General features: G+C 42.5%; 1 protein-coding gene across 3 annotated transcripts in view; it reads left to right on the top strand.

Moving 5' to 3' along the window:
• Window positions 1–14,133, top strand: part of PHKA2 (phosphorylase kinase regulatory subunit alpha 2) — a 53,490-nt gene that overhangs the window by 20,191 nt on the left and 19,166 nt on the right. For all 3 annotated transcript variants that reach the window (XM_083734202.1, XM_083734203.1, XM_083734201.1), the window contains exons 12-22: window positions 445–540; window positions 762–869; window positions 1,237–1,315; window positions 3,877–4,011; window positions 5,938–6,047; window positions 6,439–6,583; window positions 7,591–7,669; window positions 8,906–9,069; window positions 10,785–10,958; window positions 12,097–12,185; window positions 13,806–13,939. In XM_083734202.1, coding sequence (XP_083590328.1) covers window positions 445–540; window positions 762–869; window positions 1,237–1,315; window positions 3,877–4,011; window positions 5,938–6,047; window positions 6,439–6,583; window positions 7,591–7,669; window positions 8,906–9,069; window positions 10,785–10,958; window positions 12,097–12,185; window positions 13,806–13,939 — 1,313 coding nt within the window. The remainder of the gene's footprint in view (window positions 1–444; window positions 541–761; window positions 870–1,236; window positions 1,316–3,876; window positions 4,012–5,937; window positions 6,048–6,438; window positions 6,584–7,590; window positions 7,670–8,905; window positions 9,070–10,784; window positions 10,959–12,096; window positions 12,186–13,805; window positions 13,940–14,133) is intronic.

Genomic DNA, 14,133 nt, shown 5'->3' with positions numbered 1-14,133 from the left:
CAGAAAGGGAGAGAAAGACTAGAATGCTTTCCCCCCCATTTGCTCCAGTTACCAGCATTATAAGCTATGGAGATGTGCTGCTCTCCTCACAGAGTGCTGCCTTGCCTCTCACCTGCAAGGTCTCCTGCACAGCAGCACTTCACATTAACTCAGTAGCAGTGCGTGTGGCACCAGAGATGGGAGCTCTAAACTCAACCCTGTGGCCTTAAAACTGTAGCATCAGGTGCTTCACTCATTGAAGGGGGCGAGAGAAGGCCTGGTCTTTGTATGAGAGGGATGTTGGGCTCTTCTTATGTTCTTTTGTCCATGGGGTCTCTGACACAGACACTTTTCACAAAGAGGATGTTTCCAGGGTTCCCAGCACCGCATAGGTACTCTTCCAGTTGTTAAAAAAACCAAAACCCGTGAACTTCAGTTCCTTGGTCCTTGTCTTGCACTTTGTAGGTACAAGAGTACAGAGATGCTTTGGAGGGGATACTCATTAGGAAAAAGAACGGGATTCTTCTGATGCCAGAACTATACGCTGTTCCTCCAGATAAGGTAAGACAATTTGGAACATACCTGGTTTTGTAAATCATCAACCTCTGACACACCATGTGTTTCGCCCAATTAAGTATGAATGTAGTGTTGTCCATTTTCTGTGATATATTTTAACCGTTGGGATTGTATTCAGCTTTAGATTTTAACAAGTGCTACACCCTCATAAATCCTCGGTACGTGTGATGTGTGAACCTGTTCGCATTATTTGTTTCATTTGCCAGGTGAATGAAGAGTATGAGAATCCTCACACAGTGGACCGTGTCCCAGCTGGAAAGCTTCCTCATCTGTGGGGCCAGTCATTGTACATTCTCAGTGCCCTCCTAGCAGAGGTAACTATGTTTGACACAGCTTTGACAATTATGACAGGTTCCTTTGACCTTATCGTCCCCTTTTCTAGTTGCATTAGAGATCAGATTTCTTTCAGCAGTGGCGGAAATAATTTTCAAACTGGAAAATTATTGGAGCCAACTCTGCCCACTTAGACCAGCCTTCTTCTTAACTTTGGGACTCCAGCTGTTGTTGCATGCCAACTCCCACCAGCCCTAACCGGTGCAGCCAATTGTGAGGGATATGTGGTCCAACAACATCTTGGTACCCAAGGCTGTCCGAAACCTCAATGGTTTTGCACGATCATGAAGCTTCCTTCTTCCAGGAATGCACTCGCTTAAATCTGTATAATTTTCCTCACCTTCGCAGGGATTTCTGGCTACTGGTGAAATCGATCCATTAAACAGAAGGTTTTCAACCGCTTTTAAGCCCGATGTTGTTGTTCAAGGTTGGTGGTTATTGTTACACAATTTTTTACTTAACCCCAGCACAAATTAAAGGAAAAAGGAAATAAAAATGATGTGCTTTTACCTCTCCATCTCACACTCGTCAGTGTTCTAATACATAAATAAAATAGCAGTGGCAGCCAGTAAGAAAGTTTGCTAGGAAAAACTACTGGAGGTCACTGCCTGGGGGAAATTCCTGTCCTTACATTTCAGTGCTGGTAAGCAGTAGTGAGGGAAGCGGGTGGCGCTGCGGGTTAAACCACGGAGCCTAGGACTTGCTGATCAGAAGGCCGGCAGTTCAAATCCCCGTGATGGGATGAGCTCCCGTTGCTCGGTCCCTGCTCCTGCCAACCTAGCAGTTCAAAAGCATGTCAGAGTGCAAGTAGATAAATAGGTACTGCTCTGGCAGGAAGGTAAACGGTGTTTCCGTGCGCTGCTCTGGTTCGCCAGAAGCGGCTTAGTCATGCTTAGCGGCTTAGTCCACTGACCTGGAAGCTGTACGCTGGCTTCCTCAACCAATAAAGTGAGATGAGCGCCGCAACCCCAGAGTCGGCCACGACTGGACCTAATGGTCAGGGGTCCCTTTACCTTTACCTTTAAGCAGTAGTGAAGATGCTGAGTGTTGCAGCCAGCACTATGCAAAGCATATGTTGCTGTGTGGATACTTTCTCAGGCTGATGTCATGCAGTTACCTGTTTTTGTTGGAAGGTCAGCAGTTTCACATTTGAGTTGCATCAAGAGCTATCAGGAGGGTACTATCGAAGCGCAGCAATTTCTTGATTTCTTTAATTTGTCAGGAAGCCATCTTCGTTGTGTGCCTTACTTCTTTAGGTTCCCTTCTTCAGAATGTCAGTTCAGACACGGCTTCCTGCCCTTTGTCTTTTGCAGCGGAAATAGACCTTTGGCTTAATTAAGCAATCTATGGCTCTTTAAACTTTGACTGCAAAGGAAATGTTTAAAGTGCAATATGCAATGTGACACTAGATGGCAATGGTGAGCCTTATGGAAAATTCAATTTTTAAAAAAGCATTTTCAGAATTTTTTTTACATGCGTGTAGATTCCACCTCTCTCTCTCTCTCTCTCTCTCTCTCTCTCTCTCTCTCTCTGTTTGTTACTATGATTGTATTTTTTGTGTTTTATATTGTAAACCACCCTGTCGTCCTTGGATGAAGGGCAGTAAAAATTCTTAATAACTAATAAAAATAATAAAACTAAAAGCTGCAGGGAATTCATCTCTGCAATCTCCTTGGCACCCCTTTTAACTTTCCTGTTGTCTAATGCTCCAACCACTTCCCTAACTGGTTCCCTGCTTCTGAAGTAGTCAAATGGTATTATTGTCGCTATCATTATTATTGTTGTTTCTTTTAGTGATATGCTTCTGAACTTCTTTACTTTCTTTTCAGTTATTTCTTGTCCCCTTGCATTTTAGCTTCCAAGTTTATTTCCCTTTTTGTTCTTTTCACTTGGGCAAGTCTTCCATTTTCTGAAGGAAACCTTCATTGATTCTGCTTGTTAACTACCGTACTTTTCTGTCTATAAGACGCCCCCTTGTATAAGACTCCTCCCCATTTTGGGGGACTAAATTTTAAGAAAATGAGAGGAGATGGCCCAGAGTTGTTGAGCCTCTCCCCCCACGCAGCTGCGGGCAGGAAACACTCCCTAGATCGTTTCCCACGCGCAGTGGCATCGGGGGAAGTGGCGCTCCCGCCAGCCATCTGGTTTGCAGGAGCGCAACCTCCCCTGATGCCGCCACGCATGGGAAACAATCCAAGGAGTGCTTCCCATGCGCAGCAGCATCGGGTGAATTTGTGCTCCCCCCTAAAGACCTGGCTGGTGGCTCACAGCTTATCCCCCCCAGTGGCGTAGTGTGGGGGGTGCAGGGGGGGCCGGCTGCACCAGGCGCAACATCTGGGGGGTGCGCTCGCACTCGCAGCTCTCTGCCTCTACTAAAATCCACGGGTTAGGGGGCGCAAATTACTTGCCTTGCCCCGGGTGCTGACAACCCACACTACGCCACTGATCCCTCCCCCAGCTGTGGGCAGGAAACTCCCCCCAGATCGCTCCCCATGGCATCTGGGGAAGCTGCGCTTCTGCCAACCAAATGGCTGGTGGCGCGGCACTTCTCCCCGCCCCCCCCGCCATGCTACTATCTGTGTATTGGACGACCCCAGTTTTTTGCCGTGATTTTTTAGTCAAAAAACCTCATCCAATACACGGAAAAATACGGTAAGTTGCTCAATGGTAGCTTTCTTGGTCAGTTTGGCATCCATTCTAAGCTGAGCTTCTATTATTGTAGTGTTAGATAAACTCCAGTATGTCCAAACGTGTCTTTTTTTATGTTCCCAAGTCTCAGGAAATACCCATGTGGGATAGCCGTATAACAACTTTCATTCTTCCGTGATTATCTTAGGCAGTTAGGTGTTACTACAATGGGGAAAAAATGTCGCTTATATCCTTCCTGAAGATATGTGTAGCTATAGTATAGTATTTCCAGATGACTTTTTTTTTTTGCTTTAGATATTGAAGTGTTGCTCTTTATTATAATTTCTTTCTCTTGTGCAGTAAATGTCATAGCAGAGACAAATGAAATTAAGAAGCTGTTGAGACACCATGGAATCCATGTTCAGAGCATTGCTGACATTAACCCGACCAGAGTTCAGCCAGCACGGATTCTGAGCAATCTGTATGCCAAGCTTGGTAGGTGATGTAACAAAGGGATTGTGAAACCTGATCATTTGCTTACCCATCTTTGCTGCTCAATTCCCGTGTCATTTTCTTGTCTGGAATGCAAGTTTAAAATCACATGTCATTCTGAACTGAAATTGTGGGGAAGTACAGTGGTACCTTGGGTTACATACACTTCAGGTTACATACACTTCCAGTTACATATGCTTCAGGTTACATACGCTTCAGGTTATAGACGCTTCAGGTTACAGACTCCGCTAACCCAGAAATAGTACCTCGGGTTAAGAACTTTGCTTCAGGATGAGAGCAGAAATCGTGCTCCGGCGGCGCAGCAGCAGCGGGAGGCCCCATTAGCTAAAGTGGTGCTACAGGTTAAGAACAGTTTCAGGTTAAGTACGGACCTCCGGAACGAATTAAGTACTTAACCTGAGGTACCACTGTATATGTATATGCCCGTTTTAATTCTGAAATATTAGCACAGTCCGAAGTTCTGTAGCTCACAAAGCACCATCGCCACATTGTCTGTGACGCATAATGTGCCCCTTATATGCTTTGTTGGAAACTCAGTTTCATTGCCTCCTGAATTTCCTTTTGTAAGGCACACCATATGATTTAAAGGGGAATGGAAGCATGCCTCTGGCTTCTCCACCAATGCTGGCTCCTTTTCCTCCAGCCTCTGTATGTTGAACAAGATTTGAAGAGGGAGCTGATGTAATTTTTTTTATTAAAAAAATGCTCCTTCATGCAGTTAAGCAATTCCATTCTGCGGGAACCTGATGCCATAGGAGCCTCCATGAGCACAGCCACTTCTCCTTTCAGACTTTCATTCACTTTGTGGAAGTCAGGTTGGAGCCGGGAAAATGGGCACAAACGCTGGCAGTGAGACATCTGTGTGGTCCCACCCCCTGTCAATCTCATCAAGCCCCTTCCTGTGCACACAGGAAGCTCCCCCTGTAGTTCTGAGCCCAGGCCTGAACACCAGTGTGCTGGATTATAGCAATTGCTTTTTTTAAAAAACAACAACAACAACACAAATCTTTGCAACAGTAAAGACTTCTATAGTAGATATGCTTTCATAAGCTTTTCTGTTACCATTTAATGATAAGCAGATAATAAAGCAGCTGAGTGTTGGCCAAGAAAATTCTAGCCATAGAGATTTTAACCATTCTTCTTAAACTTATCTAAATAAAGCCAGAAAAAAAATCAAAACACTATTTATGTAAAATGTAAATAAGCAGAGCACTGCTTTCACTGATCTGACAAGAAATTGTAACGGAATTGGGCAAAAATGTTCTAGTTGGGACTGTGTTGTGTGTGCAAAGTGTTAGAAAAATAATTGGTATTAGAAGAACCAGGGAGAGGCTTGCAAATTTTATACACCTCTTCTCTATGCCTACATATAGGCTTGTGTTACAATATTTTTATTTAAAAGTAGGATTGATACAATGCTTTTCTAATGTTAGTAACATTGGCCTAATTCCACTCAAAAGGGTACTACAGTGGTACCTCGAGTTACAAACGCCTCAGGTTACAAACTCCGCTAACCTGGAACAGTTACCTCAAGATGAGAACGTTGCCCCAGGATGAGAACAGAAATTGTATGCCGGCGGCGCAGCGGCAGCAAGAGGCCCCATTAGCAAAAGCACGCCTCTAGTTAAGAACAGTTTCAGGTTAAGAACGGACCTCCGGAATGAATTAAGTACGTAACTTCAGGTACCACTGTACTGATTTCATGAATTAGGCAGTGCCTTTCCACGAAATTTCATGCTGAAGCAGTGCACTACTTGCTTTGCAAAAGAACAAGCCTTAAAGCCTTTTGGAATATAAGGAAAATGTTCATGATTTTTATATCTTGCTTCCGACAGCAAACTGTTTAAGACTAATTTGTGTGGTATAAGAGCAGAAGTAAATGTTAGCTGTATTCTTTTGTTCTTCCAGGCCGCAACAAGAGCATGAAGCTGAGTGGAAGACCTTACCGACATATTGGTGTCCTGGGAACATCTAAGCTCTATGTTATAAGAAATCAAATATTTACTTTTACCCCACAGGTGAGCTTGTTTCCCAATTGCTGGTGAAACACTTTGCTTATTTGCATAGCCCTTCTTGACGTTATGTAGGCTAAAACTTGTACCAAATTCATTCCAGCCATTTACACACAGAAATGAAATAAAACAGGAATACTGAAAAGCTCATCAGCTTTCCAAAAAGAGAAAACTAGTCTTGCTAATTACACATGCACATAGTGAGCACATAGGGATGGGGATCTTCCTGAGGTAGCTAGAGAACATCTCCCCATCAAGGATGGGGGAGAGCTGCAGGTGAAGTCATGGGGTCCCTTATCCCTGGGTTGTGATGAGCTTCCATAGAACTAATGGTAACAAAGCTTTTGCCGAGAAAGAAATCTATAAGCACTTGTCTTCAATTTGTTTTTCCTTCCAGTTTATAGATCAGCATCACTTCTATTTGGCTTTAGACAATCGGATGATTGTGGAGATGCTACGAACAGAGTTGGCTTATCTCACTTCATGTTGGAGGATTACAGGAAGACCAACCCTCACTTTCCCAATAACCAATACAATGCTCAGTCAGTAACATGTGACCTTTATCATATGACCTTGTATATTATGGTCGGACCCAGCTTTTTCTGAATGATCATGCCATTGGCAATAGAAGCTTTTTCATTATTTGTTTATTTTACATTCCATACTGGATGAAAAATAAGAGGCAGGGATAGATTCTATCCAACAGAGAAACAAACGACTTTCTGAATATGCAAGACCACTTTTCAGGATAAATTTTACATTAATCTGGCTTTTTTGTTTAAAAAAAGAGGCAATTTGAAGCTGTGGGGTGTGTATTTAAGTTCCAAAATTAGTATTATTATTTTTTTGTTTCAGTCTAAAGTGCTTTCCTCTCGTCCATGGCCTTAGATTTGATGCTGCGAATAGCAGCAGCCTCTTTGAGCTGGAGTTCCCTAGCAACCGTGTTCCCCACTTATGGAAATAGCTACTGAGACATCTTTGTGTATCCTTACCCTGCTCTTCATAGGGGTACACCAGATTAGAGTGAAGATAAAAATATACAGTTCATGTAGTGAACAAGTACTCTGTGATCATAGCAGCAAAATGGGAGACCATCTCCTTTATAGAACCAAAATGGGAGACCATCTCCTTTATATGCAAGAGGTTCTAGGTTTAACCCTGACATTGCCAGGTGGCTCTGGAAAAATACGGCTTTCTGAAACCCACTGCTTGTCTGTGTAGAATGACGCCTGGCTAGATGGTTCACTGTTATTCCCAAACAGATTTAATAAGTGAAGTGGTAGTAAAACAGAATGCCAGTATATGGTGCACATATGGTGCACATTGGAACTCAGTAGGACTGAGTTAAAATGCCTATAGTTGAGATTTCTCCCCCTCCCCATCTTACAAAAGGGAAACTCAGACCAGTCAGCAATACACTTTTTCATTTTTTCTTTTGGTTATTTTATTTTTAAAAAGTATTCCACATTGGATATGCTAACTTATTTTTAAAATGAGTTGATAAAGGAACCTATTGCCAAGATGCATGTTTTGTTTTCCTCTTTTTTAGCCAATGATGGGTCTGACATTGATCCAGCAATTCTTGCCACAGTAAGAAAACTTGGGGATGGCTACTTTGGAGGGGCCAGGTAGGTGCCACAATCCCGTTGACGCCTGAGGATATTCCTCATTCTCTGGCTTTGACAAAACATGTCATCAGACTATTGTGTTCTCTGTCTAGTGTTTCATAGGTTTGCCCCCACTAGTCTCTTTTGAGGTTGTCGCCGTACTTCCCGAGTCATTTGTCATTGTAGACTTGTGTGTTAATCATGTTTGTTTTGTATGCTGTTCTGAGGGCAGGAAAAGTAGCATTCACATTAAAGGTAAAGGGACCCCTGACCATTAGGTCCAGTCATGACTGACTCTGGGGTTGTGGTGCTCATATCGCTTTATTGGCCAAGGGAGCAGGCGTACAGCTTCCGGGTCATGTGGCCAGCATGACTAAGCTGCTTCTGGCGAACCAGAGCAGTGCACGGAAACGCCGTTTACCTTCCCACTGGAGCAGCACCTATTTATCTACTTGCACTTTGACGTGCTTTCGAACTGCTAGATTGACAAGAGCAGGGACTGAGCAACAGGAGCTCACCCCAACGCGGGGATTCGAACCACTGACCTTCTGATCGGCAAGTCCTAGGCTCTGTGGTTTAACCTACAGCACCACCTGCGTCCCTAGCATGCATTACCAGAGAGCAAATTGCATTAATGAAATTTAGTTTTTTATAAATGCACATAAGTTTGTGGCATGGGAGTTACTAAAAAAAACAAAACTTGGCAGGTTGCACATCTACTCAATGGAAGTTGCTCTCAATTAAGCATGTACAGGCAAACCCTGTATTGCACGCATTCAAAGAACACACAACTGTGCACACGTGGGCCTTTCTTCAGAACTGGAAGAGGTTGCAATGGGGGAAAGCTGGGCTTATGCATATTCTACTGACATGCACAGTGACCTGGAATGCAAATCCCATGGAAATTGGGGGGTTGCCTGTATCGGATTGCAGGCTGAGTCCAGTGTGTTGTCTCTAAGTGGGCAGTTAGATACCCTGGAGTAGCTCTCAAGTAGGGTGTGGTCTTGATGCCCATTCCTGTTGTTTCCCATAGCATCTAGTAATAGCATCTAGTAATCAAAGAAAGAGTTGCTGCCAGCATAGAGACCATTTAGCTATGATTGTATAGAGCTGTGCTTCCCTCTTCTGCACAGTGCCAACAATAGTCAAAAACATAGCAAATGCTGATTATAGTGGGAAAACTTTTATATCTAGTGCAATAAGCATTCATATAAAATGATCTTCTTTTCTTTGGCTGCTTTGATGTTTGTTCTTCAGGGTGAAGTTGGGCAAGTTTTCAGACTTCCTGACCACTTCATTCTATACAAACCTCAGCTTTCTCGACCCTGATTCTGATGGGAAGCTCTTTGATGATGACAATGAAGGTTATTCCAGCCCTGAAAGTGGATATGAACTAGATTATGCAGACTTCGGCAGCAAAGGTAATACTGGTTTTGGTTTTTTATTATTTCAAATTATACACACACTTGCCAAAGTGAACACATCTCAAAGCCAATGTCAGAGGAATATATTTTAAATCGGATCATAAAGGAATCGTTGGCTTTCTGGAGAGGTTGTTTTGCCCATGCTGTTCTTGAAATTTGAGGGATCTCTAACAGCATGTTTTAAATGAAATGTACAGATAGGTGAATGTGACTGTGAGTCATTCTTCATGGTCTCAGACAGAACTCTATCCCAGTTCTGCTTTCTGAAATCCTTTAATTGAAAACAATAGGGATTAAAGCTGAAATCTTCAGTGTGCAAACTTTGGGCTCTGTGTTTGAGGACCCTCTTCAAATACAGCCTGACAAAAGCCGCCATTTCCAAAAAAGTATTTTTGGTGCCATTTCTCTTGACTGAGGACAGTACTTTTCATCTAGCTAACAGTGGACATATTTAAAAAAACACACACCAAACACTGTTATTTAAATGTTTGCATATTTTCAAGCTGCATGGAATAAGTTTTGCATATAGAATAGGTCTTCTATATTCATGTATTGTTGAATTGTATTTATTACTGAATTTTCTATAAATGTTGTTCTGTACTGTTGCGGGGAAAACTGTTACCTTGCAGCCTTCTGATGAGGCTCATGGTATGCTGCTATGTCCAATTTCCTTATATCCTAGTCTCATTTTAGGATCTCTCTTGTCTCTGAGGACCCTCCCCCCCCTTCCTCTGTGTGTGATTAGAGAGAGGTGTATAGACTGTAGCAACACAGTAGGGCCAGAGGGGTGGAGGAATCACACTGATAGAAGTGGGAGAGAAGAGACCAGGAGTTGCAGAAGGCCACATGGAGGAAGAAATGAGACTGAGCAGAGATGGAGGTCTGAGGGAGAAAAGGGGAAGCCTGGGATTTGTGTTGGATTCGTTGTCCTGGCCCTAATTCCTTCACAGGGGAAGGGCTGGGAAGTTAACCTCTTCCTGAACAATAGAAGGTGATATTGTGAGCATCTGTAGCAGCTGCAGATGAGCAGGGTGTGTCAGGGAGAGGCAAACGGGAAAAGATGAAAGGACAGAAACCAGCAGTTATAGAGAGCCTAAAGAGATTATCAGCAGCTTGTCATCTGACAGTCAGTCTGACGTAGAGGGGGAGGAGGATGAGTCTGGGACAAGTCATGCTGTACACAGAGGAAGTAAGGGGAGGAGTTTTCGCAGACTTGCATGCTGGGTGCGGAAAAGGAGGAAGTAACATTAGAGGGAGCAACTGCGCACAAGGGGAAGGAGGTTAATGGAAACGCTGGAGATGTACATTTGAACTTTGTCAAATAAATCAATTGTTTGGAACTGGCTGGGAGCCTGGAGTCTTATCTATGGCCAGCTGGACAGCACTAAGCCTCTGACAGGGTGCATGTGAATGGTGTGTGAGATTGGTGCACAACTGCCAACAGGAAGGATTTACATGCGCTCACCGACACACACGAAGATCCGGAATGCAACCCCTGCGCAAACAGGGAGTTCCTTGCATTGCCTTGCCACGGCCTGAAACATTTAATCATTGTATTTAATCATTTTTCTTTAACAAATGACTTAGTGACTATTTACTATTATTGTTTTACCTGTATTGTTTTTCCGATGCCAAAAGGTGATGTCAGTCAGAAGGAAGCAAAGTTCCAGTGTCTCTTTCAAACTGATTTCCTTTTGAACCTGTTTTGACAGAATCCCAGGACGAACTGGACCAGTATATAAACACAATGTTACAGAGCACTGCTCTTAAATCACACTTGCCTCCGATATCAAAAACATCTGGTTCAAGCTATGTGTTTAGTGCTGCTCATTCTACCAGAGAAATACTGTCAATCATGGCCAAGACGAAGGGTCTGGATGTTCCCAGTAAGTTTTTACAGCATTTTGAGTTTTATAAACTTTCACAGAAGAAATGCCTGTAAATGCTAAATTGATGCTAAAGCTAAGAATAGTGTTAAAACGGTTAGTCCACGCTAATTTTAGTTACCAATAAATATTCCTTATAGCACAATTCCTTTGAAATAATGTTTCATTTTCTGTGTAATGGACAATTAGCTTGTCATCACTGAAGCTCTGAAGTTGAAGTGGACAGTATGATGGCATGTACAAATGGGACAATTTGCAACCAATTTCTGTTGTCAAAAGTTCTCAGTAATAAGCATCACATTGTGACCACATGTGTAAAGTCAATAATAAAAATTGAAAGCTACAGAGAACTCTCTAGTCCACTGAGCTGATGAATAAGGGAGATAAGTGCATAATCAGATTGTAAATGATGAAAAAAAAACACTTACGAATCTGAAGGAGGGAATATGTCGTGAAATATTTGTTAAAATCATCATTACTGTTGCCAAGGGACATCATGGGTCAATAGGTGCTGTACGTCATTTGCGAGGTGCTAAAACCTAGAAATACAGTGAAAATTGGGACAGAACTTGATAATTAACTGCAAATTGCACAGAGTATTAGTTGGATATACTAGGGAGAAAAAGTGTAATTTTCTGCAATGTGAACATGCCTTTAAAGGGTATACACACTTGATGCTTAGCATTCTGTCCGGTGTTGATCCAAAGCATGCTGACATTAACTTCTGCATTTTAAGATACTATCTTTCTCCAGACCTGAAAATGTGTTAGCATATTACAGTGATTGCTGATTTCAGGTGGGAGAAACAGAGGGATTAACTGGATGTTACATATTTTTTTCTTCCTACTTGGGAAGGAAGTGAGTTGCAGAAGAGGAGGGGAAAGGATACTTAAGCTGAAGCGCTGCTGCCCTGGACTCTTTTGGGATAAAGGGCAGGGTATAAATTTAATGAAATATATCAACATTCTGAATTGCCCCCCTCAAAGTATCTTTCTCTGTTCCAGTGGTGTTGGTTACACGTATTTTCTTGTACTGCACGACTAGGTCCTTAATATAATGTTTTAGTATCCGAAACACTGTGGGCTCTTACAATAGCACTTCTGTGTACTTAGAATGACCTGGTTTGTTTGTTTCCCAGATGTTTCGATGTCTTTGCCTACAAAGGTTTTGAACACCCACCGGAAATCTCTGAACCTTGTTGACTCACCACATTCACTGGTGGACGAAGTAAGCCATTGCAATGTTCACATTTGGAAAGCATAATGACCTACCTCTTTGTTTACCGTTTTAATCAATAGAAGAAGCTGAAAAACAAATACATGTGCATAACTGAAACAGTTTATTTTATTTAAATCATTTGTACTCCACCTTAAGGAGTCCAAGATGACTGACATCAAAATAAAGCCCCAATTTAACAATGCAACATATTGGTTCCAGAAACATTAGAACACTAAAATATGGCGGCAGCAATCAAAGTTATTGGGTTGCATCCAGTGGTGTCCATGCACAATGGGACTTCTTCCTCTGCTCATTCTTATTCCAGAGCAGACTTGCGGTAGGGTGTGCATGAGGGACTGTACGGGGGGGAGAGGTAGGGGAAGCCTCATTGTGTCATTGGAACTCTGCTCACACAACATGGGAACCCATTCCAATTCATTGAAATCAGCAGAGCAAATCTAATACAGTAGAATAACCATCTACAAACCAGAAGGTTTTTTCATAGGGAAGATTATTACTAGCTTCTGAAAGGCTCTTCAATAGTTATAGAACTAAAATTATTCCTGCAAAAAAGGAGTATTAAAAAAGTGCACGAGTTCCTGAAATAAGGAGGTGGAATCACATTAGTATGGTGTGGGAAGTAAGTGGAAATATTGCAGCATTGTAATCTATTGTTCGGATGTTAATTCAGTGGTCAGTTCAAGAAGCAGAGGTAGCCTTCAGAAAGCTTGTTCCTTGCTTCATGACAAAAGAGCTGTTAATTCCTTGCTTTCAGACCACACTAGGACTAATGATACATAATTGAATCTTCATAACTCTGCAGCAAATGCAGGCTGGATTCCCTGAGTCCAGGAGGACTGCATTCTAGCTCCTGCAGAATTGCTCAGCACACAGCTCATTTATTTGGGGCGTGCAAAACAGCAGACACATGGCTTGAGTACACATTGCAACCCTATATTTTTGGAATAAGAGACTCCCTCCCCTTTTGGTTTTTACTTCTCTTCTGCTTCAAAGCAAGGAGGTCACCCTACACATGTACAGCCCAGCTGGCTTAATGTTTGAAGGCCCATGGGTATTAAATGCAAATATTATTTTAAAAGACAAAACTAATATTGCTTGAATCTCTTTTTTATTTAGTTACCCAGTGGTGGTTTTTTTTTTTTTTTTAAAGCCCACACTGTAGAACTTCCAGCCGACACTCTTTTCATCCATATACCTGCAATAAAGTTAGTTAAACAAAATGTAAAAAGCGTTCAGAAACACTGTCTCAATTCTGTACAGTGGTACCTCGGGTTAAGAACTTAATTCATTCTGGAGGTCTGTTCTTAACCTGTAACTGTTCTTAATCTGAGGTACCACTTTAGCTAATGGGGCCTCCTGCTGCCACCGCGCCACCGCCACACGATTTCTGTTCTCATCCTGAAGCAAAGTTCTTAACTCGAGGTACTATTTCTGGGTTAGTGGAGTCTGTAACCAAAAGTGTCTGTAACCCAAGGTACCACTATAATTCCATTTATGGGCCCCTCACGTTTCCCAGGGAGTAACGATAGCTAATGAGTTACAGAGCAACCTTTCATGTTCAGGCCTTGTTTGACTTTTGGTCATTTAAAGTTTGTCTTTGATTAATAGGAGCCGGAGGCTGTTCTTCAATTGCCAAAAGATGCTCACGGCGATTTGGACTGTGTGAAATTAGTAGAGCAGTTAAAGGAATGTCCCACTTTACATGACCAGGCAGATATATTGTACATCCTTTATCTAATAAAGTAAGTTTCCTAGTATCTTTGTAGCAAATTTTGTTTATTTTTAAATGGTGGCATTTCTAGGAAGTAAAAGCGCCTAGCTGGGATTATTGTTGTTCATGACCCTGACAGCTGTGACCTCCCTTATGGCAGGCATGGGGAAAGTGGCCCTCAAGATGGATGATTCCAACATCCATCAGTCCCAGCCAGCATGGCCA

The sequence above is a fragment of the Podarcis gaigeae genome, assembly GCF_964106915.1.
Source record: "Podarcis gaigeae genome assembly, chromosome: 4".
Taxonomy (NCBI): domain Eukaryota; kingdom Metazoa; phylum Chordata; class Lepidosauria; order Squamata; family Lacertidae; genus Podarcis; species Podarcis gaigeae.
Note: the sequence above shows the minus strand (reverse complement) of the source record. Positions and strands in the feature narration are given on the sequence as shown.